Source organism: Onychomys torridus, chromosome 2 (assembly GCF_903995425.1).
Source record: "Onychomys torridus chromosome 2, mOncTor1.1, whole genome shotgun sequence".
NCBI lineage: Eukaryota > Metazoa > Chordata > Mammalia > Rodentia > Cricetidae > Onychomys > Onychomys torridus.
The window spans coordinates 77,126,605-77,149,077 of NC_050444.1; the positions used below are offsets into that span (position 1 = coordinate 77,126,605).

The following is a 22,473-nucleotide window of genomic DNA, read 5'->3' on the forward strand; positions in this document are numbered from 1 at the left end:
TCTTGAAATAATGGCAATCCACCTGCCTCAGCTTTCTAAGTGCTGGGACTGTAGGCATGAAACAACATCCCCAGCTTCAAAGAAGTATTTAATGAAGATGAGGAAATTATACTATTAAGAAGGAAAGAATAGAAGCTCAGTGGGTATAAGTGCTTGCTGCACAAGACTGCCAACCTGAATTCAAGCGCCAGAACCTGCCTGGTACAGAAAGAACCAACTCCACACACTTGTCTTTGCCCCTCCATATGTAGCACGGCTCTGCCACTCTCACACACTCACATTACACACATTAATGAATTAATTTTTTTTTAAGAGGAGCTGGAAAGACAGCTTAGAGATTAAGAGTACTGGCTGCTTTTCCGGAGGACCCAGATTAAATTCCCAGCATCCACATAGCAGCTCATAATCATCTGTAACTCCAGTTCCAAGGGATCAATTGGTTCCACAGACACCAGACATGCATATGGTGCAGACACATGCAGGGAAAATATACATATAAATTAAAAAAAAAGATATTATGAGCTGCTGATAGCAAAAGACCATGGAAGTATACAGCAGGTGACATCTAGTGTTCAGAAAGTCAACCTATCAGAACTAAGGATTCTGTTAGAGGAAACTATCACGCAAGGTGCTATGGAATTACTGCCTTTTGAATAAATTGTCTGTTCCTTGTTGTAAACTTCTTGTGCAATAACAGCTATGAGTCTCCCCATTCACCGTGCATCTCCACGTTACGTGTACATGTGATCTCATGATTGCATCTCAATCTTTTTTTCTTTTTTTTTTTCATGTGATCTCACAATTGCAGCTCAATCTTTTTTTTCTTTCACCCCCCCCCCCCCCAAGCTGAGGACCGAACCCAGGGCCTTGAGCTTGCTAGGCAAGCGCTCTACCACTGAGCTAAATCCCCAACTCCGCATCTCAATCTTATAGGCACAACTTGCCCTATACTTCTGAGGTAACTGGATAACTGTCCCCAGCGGTGTTTATTCATCTGGCCAAGGCCATTCTCCAGACAAAAGTATTTCAGCAAAGATACTTTTTTCCAAGGACAAATGCACATAGATAAACATTAGCTCATCTCACTTACAGATAGAAAGAAGACCCACTAACAATTAAATCCTCAACTCCTTACCTTCACCCCAGGTTATTTACACAAGACCCTAATTCAAGAGATTTACTGCGCACATTCCTGGGATGAGGTTTTAGCTATCTGCTAGTTACGGAGTTAAGGCAGTTACTTCCCACTGACCAAAGGAGATTGCCTACAAGGCCAGACAGACAATAGGTGCCAAGCTTCATTTCTTGTGCAAATTAAGATATAATCCTCCTTTTTTTTTTAATCTCAGCCAGATGCTATTCCTAGATTTCCTCCTTAGTAATTACTCAGAGCAAAAGTGCTTTTAATAACCAAATGCTACAAGCTATGACATAGGTAGGTTTGCTTAGCAACTGAGCATAGGTTCCTTAGCAACTGAGCATACATCCCTTGCCCTACCAGAAACGGGGGTGAGGGGGTAGGAGTGGGGAGGGTAGGGGGGGATTGCTCACGCTAAGGAAAAAAAGACAGTTTTATTTTACTAGTGACTTATTGACATTTATAGACTGCTAACATTTTATCTAACCACTTCTAAATTACAATTTGAGCACACAAGTTCCTTTTTAGAGTTCCCTAATTATTTTAGTTGACCCTACTAGAGAACTCCCCTTCAGTCACTCCTCTCTTGGGTTGTTAACTGGAAGCTGATAATTATTGCTTTATGTGTGGGTCCTTATCACCTCTCTCTGCGACCCTGAGAACTTCGAGCCTCCCACCGCATTGCCAAAGAACTACTGCTTATACATATGTACCGGTTCCCCCACAGCACTGGAGGGACTGACTTAGAAGAAGGAGAAATAAAGATGGAAAGAATAGGGAGAGATGAGAGAACAGCCGGAGGGACTAAGAGGAGCTAAGCATGAGAACAGAAAAGAAGCTGTGAAGATAAATTTGACTAAGAAGAATAGAGTGATGGACTGAAGAGGTTGGTGTGCTTAGATTCATTGAACATCCCTCAGATTAGAACCCCAGCCACTTGTAGTTTCTGTTCTGGACCCTGGGAGAAATCTCCTGAGGGCAGGCACCTGTGGAGAATTAGAAAAAAAGATAAGAGCCTGGCGGTGGTGGCGCACGCCTTTAATCCCAGCACTCAGGCAGCAGAGCCAGGTGAATCTCTGTGAGTTTGAGGCCAGCCTCGACTAGAGGGAGTTCTAGGAAAAGCGCAAAGCTAAGCAGGGAGTTAAGAGGCAGAGGAAGGTGGATCTTTGTGAGTTTGAGGCAGTCAGGAATACAGAGTAAGACCCTGTCACAAAGAAAGGAAGGAAAGAGGGGGTGAGGGAAATGAAGTGAAAAAAGAAGGAACGAAATTCAGAAAATCTGTCTTATGAGTTTGAGGCAGTCAGGAATACAGAGTAAGACCCTGTCACAAAGAAAGGAAGGAAAGAGGGGGTGAGGGAAATGAAGTGAAAAAAGAAGGAACGAAATTCAGAAAATCTGTCTTACTCTAGATAAAAAGCAAGAGGTTGCAGCCTATCTCCCCTCAAGTCTTAGACTATGTTTCCAGTATATTGCTATAGTAATATATTACATATACATATTACAGTAAATTGTAGTGCTTGAATCAAGGGACTCTAAATTATCCAGTCAGAATTCATAATAGAAAACATAAGTCAATTAAAGAAGTCAGACTTCCTTAATGTAGAAATTCAGGTAAGAATTAGCACACCACAAGAATTGTAAGTTTTTATTCAATTTTTAAGTTCTAATTTGAAATATCCCAATTGACCTGTCTGATTAATAGATGCAGTAGACTAAATTAAACTTGTTTTTTAACTCCTGAAATATAGGTAAAGCCATTTAATTTCCCAGTGTTCAATACCGTGGCAATAGATTAGGAGACCTCGACACACAGTGAGTAGCTCAGCTCAGGCTACCAACACTTCCCCCCCACTGGTCCTGAACCCACCTGGTGTGTGCTGAGATTGCAGAGCACGACATCGCCAGAGGCGGTGGCCACACACACGGACTCCTGATCCAGCAAGCCCTGGATACCCACAATGCAGCCACTTCCATCCTCTGGGAGACAGCCTTCTGCCACCAGAGGAATTTCAGTCTTCACCTTTCACAAAACAGACATGGAAGCAAATTAGTGCTTATAGTCAAGAGCCAGCCATGTTTCTACGAACTCTTTTTACATATGAGATTTATTTATTTTTATTTTAGGTGTATGAGTGTTTTGCCTGAATGTACACAAGTGCACCACGTGTATAGCTGGCGCCCTCGGAGGCCAATAGAGAGTGTGGGATTCCCTGGAATTGGAGTTATAGATGGTTGTAAGCTGCCAGATGGGTGCTGGGAACCAAACTGGGGTCCTCCTTAGGAGTAGGCAGGGTACAATGCAAAGCATCCACAGAAAATATAAGGTCAAAGCTTTGCCAATTTACCTTACAAAATTTGCAGAGTTAAGAGTTGGCTACTACTACGTTAGACCTAGTAAACCATCTATGAAAAGCAAAGAGGATGACCACGTAGGAATATGTAAATTACTCTGGATGCAGAGGGGACTAGCAGGGAGGAGGAGGTTTGGAAGAAAACAAGCCCAGGGCCAGGCTGGGAGCTGGCAGCGTCATCAGTCAGTGACTTACTTCTCTCTTCTCGGGGTCTACTTCAATCAGTCCACGTTCTGAGCCAATTAGCACTGTCCCCCGTTCATTTCGGAGAGAGAAACAATAAGGTTTCCCTGGTGCTTGAATGTCCCTAAATTCCAGTGTCCGGAGCAACTTCAGATTTCTCATGATGAAGCAACTTCTGAGGAAAAACAAACACCCCTTGATGAAACATGAATGCCCAAAAGAGAAAGGACTACCTTAACAATGATAAATGGCCACACTCCTATCACGCATTATTCAGGGAGTGGTCATTAGAATAACAGGAGTCCTATTTATCTGAACAAGCCAGCATATACAACATCACACTCTCACTTCCTAAAGGTTCCAGCTTTACACAGTGCTAAAGTGGAGATTTAATTACACATTAAGTCTGGAGACATAATCAAATGATAACACAGCACAGGCTATTACTGCTGCCATGATCCAGTCACCATATTCCAAATCCCTCTCCATGAACTTGGATTCTAGTCATCAAAATCTGTGCTGCTCTGCATCCATAGAATCCAGGATACAAATGACAGAGAGTAATAGCAAATTAAGAGAACTCACTTCTTCCCATTATCCATCTGTAACTATGACTACCATCCTAGCAATGGGCCTTTACCTTTACAGGGACCCTAGGTACCAATCTCTGGTACTGCCAAAGCCAGCTTCATCATTGCCTGAGGCAGGAGCATTAATCAAGCATGCTACATCTCCGGACACAGAAATCCAGCCCCAGGCCTCATCCTGAGTATCGATCTAAAGTCTGGTTATTAGTGTTTCAGGGACTTTCTACAAATGTTAGGTCCTGATGATGCCAACATCTGGCAAGGGTCGAACCCTACCCACAGGCTTCCTTCAGCATGCCTTTTAAATTACTTCAGCGTTCCCTTCACATTTTCTTCTCCAGTGGCTGTTTAATTCTTCACAATAAATCCTGCTGAAATACAGTGTGGCCTCTACTTTTCTGACTGGACCCCAACTGATAAACACAGCAAACAATCTGAGTTTTTAAAAAGCACGGAGTTCAGGTGTTGTATGATATTTTGTTTGTGTTCTGACAAAGCTTGCCTGGAGATCAGAGAGGGAGCTAGCCACTAGTTAACCACAGAGGCCAAGCTGTGGTGGTATACACCTTTAATCCCAGCACAATCAGGAGGGGAAGACAGTATCTCAACAGCCCATTCAGTCTGAGGATTTGTAGAGACAGCCCACCCCCACCCCCAATTCGGTCTGAGATTTCGTAGAGGTAAGAAGTCTCTAGTAGTTGCTGCTCTGCTTCTCTGATCTTTCAGCTTTCATCCAGATATCTGACTCCAGGTTTTTATTGTTAAGACTAATTAGGATTGCGCTATATTCAGGTCTGGAAAGATGGCTCAGAGGGTACTGGCTGCTTTTCCAGAGGACCTGAGTTCAATTCCCAGCACCTAACACGCACCTGTAACTCCAGTTCCAGGGGATCTCATACCCTCTTCTGGCCTCCAGGGGCACTTCATGCACATGGTACAAGGCAAGCCCCATTCCTTTTAGCATCAAAACTGACTTCTCTGAATTGACATACCCATAAACCCCACTCTTTTCAAGGAACACAGCCCTGTACTTTCCTCAGAGCTTTCAAAGTTAGGAAAAGAGTATCTTCCAAATACTTCTAGGATCTATTATAACCTGTTAATATCCTTCCACGGGCACCTCCAACTCCAACTCCCCTGGCTCCATGAATTCAACTTTTCCCCATCCACATATGTGCTAAAGGTCCTATCATACAACTCTGATCATGTTCTAATATTCTTCTGACCGTTGTTCCATTTTCTCCCCTTGCTCTTCTTCTATCCACATTCAGGCTAATCATTCTCAACAAGACACATACTAGAAGGATCAGAGGAAGATTATATATACCTAGTTGCAACTGAACAAGTCCAAACAGAACATTACATTGAATATCTCCTAATGTTATCATAAGCTGGCCCTTACAAGCACATGCAATGCAACCTGAAAAACAGAGAACCCGCTACTGTTTAACCAAATAACCGCCTCACCCTGGTTTGTCACCTTAATTGTCATCTCTGTTTCCACAAGCTAAAACTGTCTGCCTCTTTCTCATTCACTTTCACAGAGGTTATTTGTTTATTCACTGGTTGTTGTCGTGGCTCTCAATATACAAACGAATCCTTTACACCATACCTACGATTCGTTATGTGACTTACATCAAAATTTGCCAAATGTTAGACCCTGAAGACAAAAGACCACGCAATCGCTGCCACCACAGAAAACACGGCTTAGGCACGCCAGCTAAGGAAGCACGGGATACACTACTCCACAGAATAGTCTTCAGATGACAAAGGGGACCCGTAGCACAGCACTGAAACCTCCATTACCTATCACCTTCCACGGCGATTCCTGATGGAGGTTTTATCTACACGCTGCAAGGAATCCCGCGGCTGGAGGCCCGGACCCTCATCCCCGGCAGCTGTGCCCTGCAGAGAGGCCCAGGATGGCCTCGGGGAATGAGTGTGCACAAAGCATCCGCCCCCCTGTCGGCACGCACACACACACAAGTGCGTGGATCTCCCCTTGCACTAAGATAGCCCTGGACGAGCAGGACCAGGCCGCGCGCAGCGGCTCGGACTGGCTCCGGCGAACGCTCACCCGAGACGCACTCACGAGATTGCGCCCTCGCCTCAGCCCGCGGCTCCGAGCCCTCACCTCCGAGCCCTCACCACGCACTAGGTCCGGGAGGGAACCGCCACTGCACTCGGGAGAAAAAGACACGCAACCACAAAGGGGCGAAACCCGCGAGCTAGCACGAGCGAGGCGCGCAGACGCGGCGTCACCAGCACGGCGCGCTGGCTTGACGTCACCACGTAGGTGTGGCCGAGCGCGCCTCTTCGGGAGCTCCGGGCAGTGCAGACGCACTCTCACCGAGCCCTCTGGCTCCGGGTGTCCCACTGTTGGGCGTGGGTCCCAGAACGCCGGGAACTGGTGGGGGTGGGGGTGAGGTCGGCGAGCTGCGCGTGCGTACAAGCTACCACGCGGGAAGTCCATCCCTCTGGCCTGCACCCTCAGAATGGAAGAGATCGGAAGCCCAGAGGCAGGACTGGCGGGGCCAGAGGTAGCCTTGCCTACCGAACCCGCGGTGCCCTCCCTTGTGGATCGATACTTCACGCGCTGGTATAAAGCGGGTAAGTGCGGAAGGATGGTGAGCTCTGCCCTGCGGCACAGGAGGGATGCCGCGGGGACTCCTGCTTCGCGACGGAAGCCACCCGTGCCCTTCCCTGAGCTTCCTAGTAGCAGGAGTACAGGTTTGCACTGTTGGAGAACTGAAGTAGGCGCATCTGACGTGGGAAGCGCAGTGCAACCTGTGGGTTGCTTGCAGGAAAGGACGTAAACTAAACTAAGGATCCCCGCATTGGTCTGTCTGGGCTTACACTGCCTAGTGTTTGTGTGCCTGTGGGGATCAATCCTAGACCGAGGCGGGAAGAAACCATATATTGGAGAGAGCATTAAGAGAAGTTAAGGAAGCAGTATCTAGTGTTTTGTTAAGAAACCGCTCGTAGCCGGGCGGTGGTGGCGCACGCCTGTAATCCCAGCACTCGGGAGGCAGAGGCAGGTGGGTCTCTGTGAGTTCGAGGCCAGCCTGGTCTACAGAGTGAGATCCAGGACAGGCACCAAAGCTATAGAGAAACCCTGTCTCAAAAAAACAAAAACAAAAAAACAAAAAACAAGAAAGAAAGAAACCTCTCGTATTATCCACCTCGAAGTAAGCTTCCCAGGTGTTCTGTTTTGTGTGCCCAGAAAATATTGATGCCACCTTTGGGAATTCTCTTACCACTACTAGTCTTTTTAATTTAGGAAAACTGGTGGACGCACACATGAACAGATAGATATGGGCCAAATTTAGGACAAGCAACCCTCCTCAGGACTGAATTTTTCCAAAATGTGGTTTTTGCGTAACTCTTAAGACTGCCCTTGGGGCTGGAGAGATGACTCAGCAGTTAAGAGCATTGACTGTTCTTCCAGAGGTCCTGGGTTCAATTCCCAGCACCCACATGGCAGCTTCCAACTGCTGGTAACTCCAGTTCCAGGGGGAATCTGACACCCTCATATAGACATACATGCAGGCAAAACACCAATGCACACACAATAAAAATAAATAATTTTTTAAGATAGCCCCACCAAACAACACCACAATGTGAGCAATGTGGTGCATATAATAGTGTTTCTCTAATAGAAATAATGGGTATACACACTCATTTTAAAGTGACAAGATGGAGGCGTTAATAACCTTACCTGACTTAACGTTGAATAAATGATTCTATCTGGAATAGGCCACTTAAACACTTCATGGCCTTTTATTTTGACCACTGTTGTCTGCATGAACTACCCACGAACCAAAGAAGGTGATCACATGGTAATAGTAAATACCAATTGAAGAACTCATTTATTCCTCCAGATGTTAAAGGAAAACCCTGTGAGGACCACTGTATACTACAGCACTCCAACCGGTAAGCAAACCAGGAATTGTAAATTATCAGCACCTTTCTCTGATAGTTCGCCTGATGTAGTCCTGAAATGGATAGAGCATTCATAAAATTGCCTTCTACTGTGTTGGGATGGTATTATCGGAGTGTGGTGGCAGGTGGAAGTCTGGTTCAGTGCCAACCACTGAAGTACCAGAGCCTATGGAATGGGTCACTGTGGGGGCATATGCCATGTCCTGTGGACACAGTCATGCCTTTTCGCCCCCAGGGTTACCTAAAGACTTGTAGTACTATTCCCTTTCCTGGGGAGGAAATTCAATCCTACTTTCTCCTCTTCCGTTGTTACACTCCCCATGCTACACTTAGAGGCTCCAATGGCAGCCAAGAGGATGCAGAGTGGGCAGAGGGAGTTTGGCTAGTCACTTCTCTGTAGGAGTGCTGGTACAGGAGGAGGTGTCCAGCCGTGCAGTAACACACGCTTGACTGTTTTCCCCTTGTAGAATATGTGTCATCACACTGGCAGGATCCCATCCCGTCCTCCAGAGTGGCAAAACCATTCAGAGTATCTCCTATCAGATCAGTACCAACTGCAGCAGGCTTCAGAACAAAGTCTCTGGGAAATTCAAGCGGGTATGTTCCTATATTCATGTTATAATGGATCCAGTTAGCCGTGAGCAGACTTTCTGGCAGTTCAGTGTGATTATTTTCAGTAAAAACAACATCTACCCCCACTCAAAAAAAAAAAGGTATGTCAGGAGGTTTACTGTCTACTGTAGGAGATTCTGTGCCCCCATTCTTATCCCCAAAGAGATGAGGTGGAAGATGGGCCTTTACCTGGAATCCCAGCTCCTGGCTAGCTGAGGTAGCACAGTTGGAAGTATAAGGTTATCTATATAGGGCTAGATAAGGCTACATGCCAAAACCCTGGAAAATCAAAAAGAATCTTGGCTCCAACTGCCTGTGTTCACTCTAGAAAAAGTTTGTAAAAAAGAGGGCAGTGCATGAAACACTCATTTGCCTGATGATAAATATTTGTCAAACAACCTCTGATTCACCCACCTCCGAGAGTTTCTGAAACAATGACCATTCATGCTGTCCGGTAGTGTATTAAAATATGGCACTAATATTTAAAAGGCATGCATTTCAGTTAGTTTCATGGGGTTCATTTAAACATATTGTTTTTATTTTTATGTGTATGTATGTATGATGTGTACAGGAGCCTGCAGAGTTGAGGGGAGCTTGGCAGATCCCATAGACCTGAAGGTACAGGTACTTGTGAGCCACCATGTGGTGCTGGGAATTGAACCTCGGTCCTCTTCAAGGGCAGTAAATAGTCTTAACTTTTGAGCTATTTCCCCAGCCCACTAGTTTTATCTTTTAATTAGAAATGTACTCCTTCTTCAAAAAGTCTTAGAGGTTGACCCTTAAAGAAGTTCCTTTACCTATTCATTTCTATTATGAAAGATAGGAATCTTGTTTTTGTTTGGAGACAGGATCTCACTCTGTAACTTTGACTAACCTGGATTTGTAGACTAGGCTGGCCTCAAACCAGAGTTCGCTTAACTCTGTCTTCTGAGCACAAAGATCAAAGGTATATACCAGCACACCCCACAGAAGACAGGGATCTTAATGAAACTATGTAGGATATCGCCACCATATTGTATTGAATTGTATATTGCTTGCAGTGGATTATCCTATAGGTTGAAATCTTTATACTTGGCCATATATAGATTACTCATTTGCAATTGAAAAAACACATTATTAGCCTATAACTAAACTACTCATTAAAAGATGGTACCTAGGACATGGTAGGTTGTTTCGTTGAAGTTTTATGTACTTACATCATTTTCCTGTAAGACAGCAGCAGTTCCAAGACTAGAATCCTGTTTTAATAGTGAGGGGTATATCAGTGGAAATGGAAATACACAATTAATTTGCTGCTTTCCTCTCATTACCCAGGGGGCACAGTTTCTAACAGAGCTCGCCCCACTATGTAAGATATACTGCTCCGATGGAGAAGAATATACCATATCTAGGTAAGCAGTGTTTTACCCACCGAAACTCAAATGCCTGTGTTCACTAAAAATAAAAACTACTGACAACATTTTTTTCCTAAAATTCTTTTTTAAAAATAGCTGTGTTAGAGGTCGACTGATGGAAGTGAATGAGAATATTCTTCATCAGCCATCTCTTCTTCAAGAGAAGGTAAAGGAGAGGTGGGGAAAGCAAGCCCTGTCCACATGCCTCTGAGACCATTTCACAGTCCTGCATGCTGTTTCCCCAGCCATCCACTGAAGGCTACATTGCAGTTGTGTTACCCAAATTCGAGGAAAGTAAAAGCGTAACAGAAGGGCTGCTGACACAGCAGCAGTATGAGGAGGTTGTGGTGAAACGGAATAATGCCACAGCCACATCATGAGCCTTGAGACGGAGGGACAGCATTGGAGTCTCACCCTGCCTGGCCTCAACCATCACTGCACTGAAGAAAGCCAGCGTATGGGAAGCATTCCTCCCACTGCCACAGGAGAAGCCTTCTTCACCCACCTAAGTCCCTCCTTTGTCTGAACTCACAAGCCTTGGCTCCCCCTTTGTAGTCAAGCTCTCAGATGTACCCTACCCAGGTACCATTGGGTTGGGAAGTGCAGCTGTGGGGGTTCGCCTGCATATGTGTGTCAGAAAACAACTTCGAATGCTTTTTTTTTTTTTTTTTTACCTTGTGTTAGACAGTCTCTCATTGCTTTGGAACTTTGCCAGACAGCTCATGAACTTCCAGGGAGACACCTATCACCTCTGCCTCCCATCTTGCAAGGCTAGTATTAGAAGTGCACACACCATAGCCAGCTCTTTTTTTTGGGGGGAGGGCGGGGTTTCAAGACAGGGTTTCTCTGTGTAGCTTTGGAACCTGTCCTGGAACTCACTCTATAGCCCAGACCGGCCTCGAACTCAGAGATCCGCCTGGCTCTGCCTCCCGAGTGCTGGGATTAAAGGCATGCACCACCACTGCCTGGAATAGCCAGCTTTTATATGAGCCAGAAAACCCAAATTCAGGTCTTCATGCATTCAAGGTGTATTACTTTTCAGTTGCTGTGATAAAATACCATAACCAAAAGCAACTTCCACAAGTGTTTATATGGGTTTGTAGTTCCACAGGACTAGATGTCCATCCTAGAGAGAAGGCATGGTAACAAGAGCAGGAAGCTGAGATCACATCTCCACCATACACAGAAAGCAGAGAGTAAGCCTGAAGTGGGGTGAGGTTATTAACTGCCCCTGGTGATGTAATTCCCCCAGCAAGGCTTCTTCTCCAAAAAGTTCCACCAACTGGGGACCAACTATTCAAATACATAAGTCTATTTTTTATCACTCTTCCACATTCTTCCCATGATGCCTATACACCCACAGCCATGTGATGCAAAATGCAGTTAACCCACTATCAAAAGTTCCCATAGTTGTTACTGTTCTGAAGTCCAAAGTCTCTTCTGAGACTCGGTGCCATCTCGTGTCCCACTGTAAATCAAGAAACCAGTCACACCCTTCCAACACACAATGGCACAGAATACACATCCCGCTCCACAAGGAAGGAATGGTGGACATAGAGAGGAGATATTGGACAGAGGAGGCCAGAAGCCAGCATGGCAGACAGCAAACCCTGCAGCACCATGTCCACCCTCTAGGTTTGGTTTCAGAGGGATGGTTGGCCGCCCTCCAGCATGGCTGCCTGCAACACAGGTATTTGTCTGCAGTGTCCCACTCTGCGCTCTCCTTGGCCTGCACTGTGACCCAGGAGTCACCATCACAGCTCACTCCGTGGCTGCCCTCTCTTGGCCCCCTTGCAGAAACTCCATCTCTACCACATGTTGCCTGGCATCTGGCTTTCTGAAGCCAAGAAGGAAGAAGCTTGCTTGCTTGCTTGCTTCCTTTCTTTCTTTCCTTTGTTTTGGTTTTTCAAGACAGGGTTTCTCTGTGTAGCTTTGGTGCCTGTCCTGGATCTCGCTCTGTAGACCAGGCTGGCCTTGAACTCACAGAGATCCGCCTGGCTCTGCCTCCTGAGTGCTGGGACTACAGGCATGTGCCACTGCTGCCCGGCTCCTTTAATTCTTTTATACCTCCATGCTCATACCATGTGGAAAATACTTCAAAATTAGACTACCAGGTTGCATCTCCTTCGATCACATCCACAGCAGCTCTTACATGTTGCTTTCTAGGAGCAAACAGCCAGAATCTTAGGCAGTCTTTCACAGATTGGAAGTTTATCTGGGTGGAGTCTTGCCTTGGCCAGCTGTCCCATTGTACCAGTGTAGAGCAGATTTTTTTTTTTTTTTTTTTGGTATGAGGCTCTGTCTGGATGTATGCCTGAATATCAGAAGAGGGCATCAGATCCCATTATAGATGGTTGTGAGCCACCATGTGGCTGCTGGAATTGAACTCAGGACCTTTGGAAGAGCAGCCCATGCTCTTAGCTGCCTAGCCATCTCTCCAGCCCTAGAGCAGACTTCTAAATAGCACTAATCTCTAATAATGACAGCCTTTCCCAGCACATGACCTGCTTGTGCTCTTTTCCTCAAGCTCCATGTTTGTATTTCTGCCAGACGTTTTCACTGGTCAAAGTGACACTGTCTTGAAATACCTATTTCAATACCTTGAAATGCCAGAGAAAGTAGTTCATTACTTTTTAATTCAGCTTTGCGTCAGTTCTCAGGACTTGGGTAGAAAGTAGCCAGATTCTTTGTCAAAGGGTCACCTAAATGGCCTCTAGCCACCTTGCTAATAGAGACATTGTTTCTCTCCAAAACCTAGGAGCCCAGCTTCTATTGTCTACATTACCTGCAGCACTACAGGCTTCTAGGTTCAAAACAGGAAGTGTTGTTTCACAATGCTCCCAGCATTCAGGCACTTTCCCAGCCCAGAGTTCCAGTCTTCTAAGTTCCTCCGAAAGACATGGTCACATCTTTTCACAGCATCAACCTCACTTCTTGGTACCAAGGTCTATATTAGTTACCTATCTGTGACTATGATAAAACACCATGACCAAAGCAACTTAAGAGGGTTTTTTTGGCTTGTAGTAGATCAGACCCCCACACCCTGGAGGCACACAGTGAAGTGGGGGAGGATGGAGGCTATAACCTCAGCGCCTGCCCCCAGGGACATGCTTCCTCCAGCAAGGCTCTACATGCCCCAACAGTGCCACCAGCTAGGGACCAATTGTTCCGAGTACATGAGACCATGGGGGACATTTCTCGTTCAGGCTACAGTGGGAGGGAGGCAAGCACTTTCCTGACTGAACCATTCTCCCAGCCCATTCAGTTCCTCTCATTTCTCTTCCCCCCCCCCCCCCCAGAGCTGAGGACTGAACCCAGGGCCTTGCACTTGCTAGGCAAGCTCTCTACCACTGAGCTAAATCCCCAACCCCACCTCTCATTTCTCTAACAAATGGCAAACAAGGAATATTTTTCTTATTAAAACATACAAGCTCTTGAGAAATATTTTGAAAAGTTTTGCATTCCTATTACCCGGGAATAAATAGTGCCTGCTTGAGTGTTGTCTATGGCACACTGCTTCTGTCTCGACTTTTTTTTTTTTTTTAAGATTTTTTTAATGTGTTTTCTTGCATGTGCATTGCATTCATGCAATGCCTGTAGATGCCAAAAGAAGACATCAGGCTCCTTGGAATTAGAATTACAGATGGCTGTGAGCTACCATTTAGGTGCTAGGAAGTAAACTCAGGACCTCTGGAAGAGCAGCCTGTACGATTAACCTCTAAGCCTCTAATTTTTTTTTTTTAAACAATTTAACACTTGGAGAAAACAAAATTAATTGTCCATCCTTCCCAAACCTGCTTCAAAGTGCAATGGGAAAGCCCAGCCTCGGCCCTCTGCTGTGGCTTTTCCCTCTAGGTTGCTGGAGGGGCAGGATGTGGAGTCGGCCTTCTACTCTGTATGGAACAGCTATGAAAATGTGCAAGGGCTCTTCTAGCAAATGGAAGAGTTGTGCTGCAGTGTGAGCGGGCTCCTGCAAATGCGTGGCAGTGACTCCAGCCTGCACATTTTACTGACAGCTGCTTTGTTGTAATGAAGGTGTTCGAGTCTCATCCAGAGGCACAGATGTCTTAGAGGAGAGCAAGGTTTTTACATTATCTAGGTTAGAAAAAACAGCTCTGAAGTTCTGGATTAGATTAGACATTCACACTGAATTTAAATCATGAATGACTGTCATTTTCCCGTTTTTAATGAAAAGATTTTAAGCGTAACCAAACCAAGTTTATTGAGAAGGAAGAAGTAGCTCCCTGTAACTAGGAGGGGAAACTGAGTTCCCTTGAAATAAAATGGTTTCTGCAGATGGAAACCTGACTCGTAAGTTCTGTCCTCCTGCTGCTGACATCATGTTACCCGGTTGCTTCGCCCCTGGGCACCTCTAATTCTATTGTCAGGTGTCTAAAGGTATTTGCAGTTGCCTTACAAATATTGGTAAGGAAAAAAAGTTTTCCCCCAGGTCTGACGATCAAACCCAGGGCCCTTGCACTTGCTAGGCAAGCGCTCTACCACTGAGCTAAATCCCCAACTCCGAAAAAAAATTGTTTTAAAGATATATTTATTAAGTATACACCATTCTGCCTGCATGTGTCCCTGCAGGCCAGAAGATGGCGCCAGATCTCATTACAGACGGTTGTGAGCCACCACATGGTTGCTGGGAATTGAACTCAGGACCTCTGGAAGAGCAGCCAGTGCTGTTGGCTACTGAGCCATCTCTCCAGCTCCCAGAAAATTTTTTTAAAATATATGGAATTCATAAGACAAACCTCCTATAACCTGAGTGTCAGCATGACTATCCCTTAGTTACACCATCAGACTTGACAAAGGTTGTGAGTTACTATCTACTGGACCATGATGGGATGTAAATTAAGCACACAGCAATAGATCCTGACTCTGATTGGCAGAAGGATTCTGAGACTCACGCTGTGAGTCTGTATCTGTTTCACAGGTTGTATCTTTCTTCACTAATTTTGTTACAAGTTAAAAGGATGTTTTGTTTCACAGACGAAAAACCATGCTAGAAGAACTTTAAAATACAGACACATAAAATACTGCAGGTTGCAAGGGCACTTTCAATTTTATTACTGATCAGTTTGCCCCACCCCAGTTTGGTTAATGGATCAAAATTAAACTAGTTGGTACAAATTCAGTTACTGAACATAATTTTTATTGAAGTGTACATGATCACATGTTTAATACTAGTTAATAATCCCTATTTTGTTAACAAAATAATGTCATTGTTACCACATACCCAATGGTCCTTAACAGATTTATCGAGGGATCCGCTTTATTACTAAAATATTTACACTGAGAATCCAGTGAAGTCAGCATCCTTCTTCTCAGTTGAAGAAGTCACAGAACCTTCACTGAGTTGGTAACAATCCTGACTGTTTCACAGGAGACCATTCCATTCATCCCCCTTAACAGCAGTCTGCAACACTGTTCCACTGTGTCTGAGAAACTGGTTGTGTTACCTTCTCTGGTGGTAGCTAAAGAGATGAGAGTTCTGTGCAGCACGTGCTGGTTTGCTGTGCATCTCCCTCCCTCAGCCCTGTTCTGATACCCGCAAATACAGCAGATCAGCTGAGTGATCTCCTAGGTGAGCTTGTCCTTGCTTTACAACACAGCTTATAAGGCAAACAGGTTACTAGCAGAGTCAATTCCCTAGCCCAAGAAAAAGTTTAAACCCTAGAGTTAAAACCTCTAAAAATGAGCATTCCAATGCCATATGCATAAGACACAGTGCACAGGTATCTGGAATTGAAACAGCCTCTTGGTTCTAATGTTCTGTCTTGTGCCCCAGCCATTCCATCAATACTGAGAAGGTAGTTCAAAACTATTTTAAAACCAGTAAAAAATACTTAGGATTCCATCTACTATCCAGGACTATGCGGTCGGCTATACATAACTACAGCTAGAATAAAAAGCCATTTCCTTTTCTGATGTTGCTCCACGGTTCTCTGGAGTGACTTCTGTTGTCTTCCTTTCTGAAGCAGGGTAGGGACAGATGTGGCCTAATAACCTCACCCAGTGAAATGCTTGTTAGAAGCAACAGTGCTAGCAGGGATGTGACCAGGTATCTGAGGGACCCTTACCCTGCTTCAATAAGAACTGAAGAAGAGTTCACAGGTCTAAGAAAAACTCTACATTCAACCAGGTCACTGTATTTTCTGCTGAAATTAGTGTTGTAGATAATCAGCTTGAATAAAACAGTTAAGGATACCAAAGGGGAGTATGCACTCATGATTGCGTCTTTGGGATTCAGCTGTCATTGAGACAGCTGGGATATTTGGTGTGTGCTGAAGAACATCCTGAACAGTGTCTACTTTAAAACTGCACTGCCATTAGAATCTTAGCAATGGCCACAGCAATGCCTCCGTTAAGCTTCCTAATCTGAAGATCAGAAGAAAGATTTCAGCATTCTCTTTTTAAAAAAACAGATGAATTTCTGAAATTACAAAGGATCATTTGCTTTTTAGAAAGGTCAGCTGTGCCACATGATACTCCAGAGCTGAGCTGCAGGCTGCTCAAGTCTTACCATCCATGGTATCTTTATTCGCCGCTGAGACCCACTTGTTATTTTCCACCTGGAGGAAAGAGGTGAGACAATTAGCTTGTGCTGTGCTCCAAAAACCAACTTCAAAGTGACTGGTGCACACACTTGTTTTCCGTTAAGAAAAAAAGTTGAATACAGAAAAACCAGCTCACCTTCTTCAGTAGCTTATAGCACAGTGACAGGAGCTGGACCACAAGAGCCATCATGGACCTTATCTTTGTAATACACTTGTCAACCTATGGTGACAAAGCATGTGTGTCATCCTAAAAGCAGTACTTCAAAAACATCATCTACTTGGTTTTATAGTGGTGAAGTTTCTCCATCATGGAAAGCTAAGAGATCATCAAAGGCATAGATCAGTATACCCAAGGTGACTGAGACTCCAGAATACGGGGAGCACTGACTGCTGGTCTCATGCCAGTTTCATGGAACCCCAGGGAGGAGGGTGGGACAGCAACTGTTCTCCTGCAGGCTGCGCACGAGCTTCTAAAACACTCCACACACTACAGTGCACCCCACCTGGCAATTCTTTACACCCCACCCACACTCCTCAGGTATATTTCAGGAGCCTCAACTCCAAGGCACTTAGGCCATAGAGAGGTAAGGACAAGAGAAGCACGCGGGGGCCACTGCTCCATGCTAGGGACTAGGCTGCACCTCAAGTCTAACTTTGGTGACCTGCTGCTCTCTGAGGTTGGGCAGAGAGCAGCTGCTTTCAGACAAGTGTGAGACACTTGCTGTGCACGTTAGCACAAAGGGCTGGGGCTACTGATAGAGAGCTGTGAAATGTTCTCAAGTGTCCCCCAAATAACCCACCCTCTGCTTTACCTTTAGGAACACTTGGTTCTGCAAAGACGTCTTAGTTACTGTCTGAAGCTGGTGGCACAGAGGAATTAGCTTGTTTATTTCCAGGAGAAGCGTGAGTTTGTCATCATCTTTCAGCTGAAATGTAATTTAGCAAGTTAGTGCAACCCCAACAAAACTCCATCTTGTAGACTTTGTTTGTTTTTCCTTTTAGACAGCTACTCACATGGAGCCCTGACTGACCTGGTACTCATGGTGTAGACCAGGCTGGCCCGAAACACATAGAGACCACCCCTGGCTTGGTCTCCTGAGTGTTACACCACACCTAGCCTGTATCTCTTTTCTTTCCTTTGTGCTTGGTTTTTTAAATATAAGAAATAACTCAAATCCCATGTGATGTCACTAACAATATCATGAAACAGTGTTTGTTTGTTAATAATGTACAATTTCCACAAACCATGAATATTTGTTATTCTTTATCTTTTGTGGTGCTGCAGACAGAACCCAGGACTTTGTGCACACTAGACAAGGTCTTCCTCTGGGTTAGATCCATCCCCTTGGGAATATTTATAACTGTGGTGATGTAGTGTCCCCCAATATATTGTGCACCCTAATAAACTTATCTGGGGTCAGAGGACAGAACAGCCACTAGATAGACATAGAGGCCGGAAAATGGTGGCACACATGCCTTTAATCCTATCACTTTGGAGGCAGAAATCCATCCGGATCTGAGTACAAAGCCACACTGGAAACAGCCAGGCATGGTGACTCACGCCTTTAATCCTAGGAAGTAATGGCAGAAAGCAGAAAGGTATATAAGGCGTGAAAACCAGGAAATAGAACTGGTTAAACTTTTAGGCTTTTGAGCAGCAGTTCAGCTGAGATCCATTCAGATGAGGACAAAGAGGCTTCCAGTTTGAGGAAACAGGATCGGCTGAGAAGTTGGCCAGGTGAGGTTAGCTGTGGCTTGTTCTGTCTCTGATCTTCCAGCATTCACCCCAATACCTGGCCCTGGGTTTGTTTTTAATAAGACCTTTTAAGATTCATGCTCCATATAACCACACAAAAATGTCCACAATGTAACAAAAACAGGATAACAAGCGAATGTTCTCTGAATTTGTATCTCGCCTATCTCATGTACCTTTATGTGTTAGTAATGTGTTTCCAGTGTGTGAAGTGGGTATGTGAAGTCAGGCAGACAATGATTACCTGTTTGGAAAATGACTGTACATTTGAAGTAAGCTTTAATCCCTCTGCAGCAAAAACCTGGTAGAGAAGGAAAACAGTACTGTTCAAGATCAGTATCTTCTGGATGGTTGGTAAATGAATTCTCAACTATTTCACATAGTTAAAAAATAACTCAGACATTAAGAATCAGCCCCAGAGCTCCTAACATTTTTCACTGTACCACAGGAAGAGCTGGAATCAGAAATTGTCCCAGACCAAAGACAAAATCCCCAGAGAGGGGCTTTTGTACCTAGGGACATCCATTATTCTGCAGGGCCATACAGACCTGGGACCCACAGCCACACAGATTCTCTGTTCCTTTCTGAAGGGATCTCTGGCTCATTTCCTAAGCTCTCCAATTACACAGGGGAGTCATTTTTCATCAGGGTGTAGCCACATGATTCAGTAAATAACCTCACACCTGGACACATGCAGGCAACCCCAACTAAACAGTGGGGTATTAAAAAAAAAGACATGGAAGTGGGAAGGGCATGACCTGGGAAGAAGAAAAATCGAGTGGAGGGGGAAGGGGTAAGAGGAAGGAATGCAGGGGAAGAATAAGGTCAAGATCGTTCTATACATGTATAAAACTGTCAAAAAATAAGTAAGACATTCTTTTTTTGAATCCTCAAGTATAAGAGTCACGAGTCATCCCAGAGAATGAGGACAAGTTAGAATTCTGCTACTTCCACCCATCCGTGACCAAAGTTACTTCCAGACATTCCACACCGGCTGGAGGACCAATCCAGACTGTTACATTTGGTTGTAATTTTCAGATTTTGTCTGTTCACCTTGCATTTTACAATGAAGATAACAGGACTATGAAGAGGAGTGAAGATCTGGGCCAGACAAGTTCTCGGAACAGTCAGGACACATTAAAATGCAGAAGCCATATTTCCCTTTAAAAGTCCACCTCGGGCTGCAGCCATGGCTCAGCTGGCAAAGGCGCCTGCTACTCTGTCTCTCAGAGGACCCAAATTCAGTTCCAGCACCAAGCAACCCCAACCACCTGTAACTCCAGCTCCAGGGAATCTGTCACCCTCTTCTGGCTTCTGGGGACACCTGCACAGTGGCATTCACACACATTCATCCGTGCACACGCACACACACTAATAATAACAAGCACAATAAATCTTTTTAAAATGCTGCCACAGCAGTAAGGGATGAAGACACGTGTACCTGGGAACAGTAACAAGGCAAATATCAGAATGATTTAGAAAGAAAAATGGTCCTCGTGGTAAGCTAGATCAAGACTATGGAAGAAGAAAGGGTGAACTTTGACTTCTAGTCACCAGCTTACTACCTTGCCATTGCTGGCTAACAGATTTCTCGGTGCAGAAGCCCTTGGCATTTCTCTAGCCCTGAAGGGGAACCAGCAGGCTTTCTCTTAGCTGCAGGTGGCACTGAATGACTCACTTCCCCACATCCCTCCTCATTCCACATTCTCACAGCTTCTCTGCTGTGTCTGTCTGACTGAATGTCACGTTCATTAAAGCACATTAAAGCCAAGAATCCCCAACTGTCCAATCTGACACTAGCCTTTGCATCCAACAAGATCCTTGATTTCCACCCTCAAAACCTGCTCTTCTCCTTGGTGTTGCCCTCCTCAGTGTCACTACCATTTACTGCACTGGGTGAGTCACAACCCTTTTAGAGGACCACGTTATATCGTACCACTGCTTCCCAGCCCTGAGGGGCTCACCAGCAGCACACTTGCAAACAAAGGGACATTAAGGTTCTGCAGAGGTGCCTGCCAGCCACTTCACTGTGGCTCGCACTTCGCCTGCATGGCCTCCTGACTTTCAGGTCCGTCTAGTACCCTGGTCATTGCAGGAGTTCTGCCTCGGAGAGACTCTTGCCCCACATCCCCTTCCATCTCTTCTCCCTTCAGTAACGCCTACTCGATGGGTGCCTCAGAGAAGGCTTTCCAACCACCCCTCACTTCCTCTTTTGTCCTGCATGATCTTGTCACTCTGAGTACTTGGGAAAATAAAGCATACCTCCAGGAAGTGAATGAAGTCCTGCGATGTTTTCAGTGGTCCCTCTCCTCTAAAACAGAGGGAGTTAGTAAGAAGATAAATATTACCTGCACATTAGTTTATGCAACTCTTATGTTTTAGAGCATTCTGTACATTATCAGAACTCAAATTTTTAAAGAATAACATGAACACACTGATGATATTGTGACTTTATTCTTAAAACAACTTCCTGTTAAAATTATATATGTTAATTTCACAATGCAAAGAAAGCTGAAACTGGCCGTTAACGAGAACTCTTTGTCCTTTTCATTTTGCTTCATGAGTAAATAGATAAGATCAACCGAAATGCATTTCTTATGCAACCAAAAGAACAGACCCAAAGTCAGGAAGTCCTCAATTCTAATTTCAGCCCTGGCAGGAACTCAGTGGCAGCTTCAATAAGCATATAGAAAATTCTAGTTCTAAATGTAGAAAGTAATCATAATACAATTTGTGTTGACCAGTTTTATTCAGGAGTTTAAAAGCTACCAAGAATTAAGAATTCTGAAAAAATGAGAGGTAAATTCCAACAGAATGCAGGAGAGGGGGATGGTCTAGGCACAAATCAGAGGATGCACACTCCAGTAGCTACGACTGTACTTTTATATTGTGAAGACATGCCTAAGTGAATAAGGCATTATATATTCACATACCATAGGAATTCTGTTTTCCTGAACCTTACGATTTCTGTCCTCAAACCATATATCCCAGCCCACAGAGCTTCAGCTAGCCTCTCTCCCTCCATGAAGTTGTCTTTTCTCACCTTTTCAAAGATTGATTTATTCATGGTTCATGCCTATAATCCCAGTACTCAGGAGCCTGAGACAGAAGATTACTGCAAGTTCCAGGCCAGCCTGGGCTGTAGTGTGAGATCCTGTCTCAGAACTTCCTTAATAAGCAACTATGAAAACAAATCAAAATGTCACTGCATTACCTAGTAAACAAATACAGAGAGTAGGCCATCCTGGACATGCTCCGGCCGTGTCGAACGATCTCATTCTCCTGATCCTCCCACTTCTCAAGTTCACAGTCCGCATCGGAGGTGAGCAAAGCAAGCTTCAGCCCCAGCTTTGCTATCTTGGCCTGCTCCTACAAACACATTCAATCACAGGTCTGTCCTTGGAAGGGAGATTTCACAACTCTGTTGTTACTGATGTAAGACTGCTACACAACCAAAGAGCTTACCTCTGAATCAGGCTTGTCAGGCTTTAAGGATTTCAGGTTTGTGTTATTCTTCTGTGACAATAAAGATTAGGAGATCTTAGCATTTAATTGTGAGAAAGATGCAGTAATAGAAAACATAGGAACTTGTGACGGATCCTAACTTTACCACACCCAGCAGGTAGTTAAATTGCAGTTAACTATACTTGTAAATGTTCTACTAGGTGGCTTCTGCACAGAGCAAGTCACCAGTTTGGAATTCAGGGCCAGGGGCACAAAGGCAAGCGAGGCTCAGGTCCGCAGTCTGTTTTCTGGGTTTCAAGCTGCCCTCCTCTTTGCACAAGGTCTTTAGGGGCCTCGAGACAACACCTAACATATTCTCAGAATCCACTGATAATGCGCCCCAAAGCTCCCTGGCTTCCCTGCTATAATAAGAATATTGTAACATTTGAATGATTCTGGTGAACTGTCTATTAAAATTAATCACTAAAGGTTTGATAAGCACTTTC

At 44.8% G+C, this 22,473-nt stretch overlaps 3 protein-coding genes across 6 annotated transcripts in view; 1 reads left to right on the forward strand and 2 right to left on the reverse strand.

Moving 5' to 3' along the window:
* Window positions 1-6,457, reverse strand: part of Elp1 (elongator complex protein 1) — a 63,446-nt gene extending 56,989 nt beyond the window's left edge. Inside the window, exons 1-3 of one of the 4 annotated variants that reach the window (XM_036178146.1) lie at window positions 6,394-6,457; window positions 3,685-3,847; window positions 3,006-3,158 (exon numbers count right to left, since the gene is read on the reverse strand). In XM_036178146.1, the coding sequence (XP_036034039.1) occupies window positions 3,006-3,158; window positions 3,685-3,834 (303 nt within the window). In that variant the 5' untranslated portion in view covers window positions 3,835-3,847; window positions 6,394-6,457. Of the gene's footprint in view, window positions 1-3,005; window positions 3,159-3,684; window positions 3,848-6,336 lie in introns of all 4 variants that reach the window. The other 3 variants (XM_036178149.1, XM_036178147.1, XM_036178148.1) reach the window with 3 other exon arrangements.
* Window positions 6,458-6,560: 103 nt separating this feature from the next.
* Window positions 6,561-10,863, forward strand: Abitram (actin binding transcription modulator). The gene is made up of 6 exons (XM_036178150.1): window positions 6,561-6,869; window positions 8,141-8,192; window positions 8,669-8,798; window positions 10,128-10,204; window positions 10,304-10,373; window positions 10,453-10,863. Exons 1-6 carry the CDS (start codon window positions 6,755-6,757, stop codon window positions 10,585-10,587), a joined length of 579 nt encoding a protein of 192 aa, XP_036034043.1. The 5' UTR covers window positions 6,561-6,754; the 3' UTR covers window positions 10,588-10,863.
* A 4,485-nt stretch (window positions 10,864-15,348) lies between these two features.
* Ctnnal1 (catenin alpha like 1) overlaps window positions 15,349-22,473 on the reverse strand; it is a 57,508-nt gene continuing 50,383 nt past the window's right edge. Inside the window, exons 13-19 of the mRNA XM_036177827.1 lie at window positions 21,989-22,039; window positions 21,738-21,892; window positions 20,786-20,834; window positions 18,768-18,824; window positions 17,583-17,696; window positions 16,907-16,990; window positions 15,349-16,785 (exon numbers count right to left, since the gene is read on the reverse strand). Of these exons, the coding sequence (XP_036033720.1) occupies window positions 16,726-16,785; window positions 16,907-16,990; window positions 17,583-17,696; window positions 18,768-18,824; window positions 20,786-20,834; window positions 21,738-21,892; window positions 21,989-22,039 (570 nt within the window). The 3' untranslated portion in view covers window positions 15,349-16,725. The remainder of the gene's footprint in view (window positions 16,786-16,906; window positions 16,991-17,582; window positions 17,697-18,767; window positions 18,825-20,785; window positions 20,835-21,737; window positions 21,893-21,988; window positions 22,040-22,473) is intronic.

What these genes read in the sequence shown, in the direction of transcription:
- Abitram (XM_036178150.1), top strand. Translation starts at nt 6,755, where the DNA reads ATGGAAGAGATCGGAAGCCCAGAGGCAGGACTGGCGGGGCCAGAGGTA. An exon ending in ATACTACAGCACTCCAACCG is followed by an intron (nt 8,193 to 8,668) that starts GTAAGCAAACCA and finishes TTCCCCTTGTAG; the next exon opens with AATATGTGTCATCACACTGG. An exon ending in GAAGAATATACCATATCTAG is followed by an intron (nt 10,205 to 10,303) that starts GTAAGCAGTGTT and finishes TTTTAAAAATAG; the next exon opens with CTGTGTTAGAGGTCGACTGA.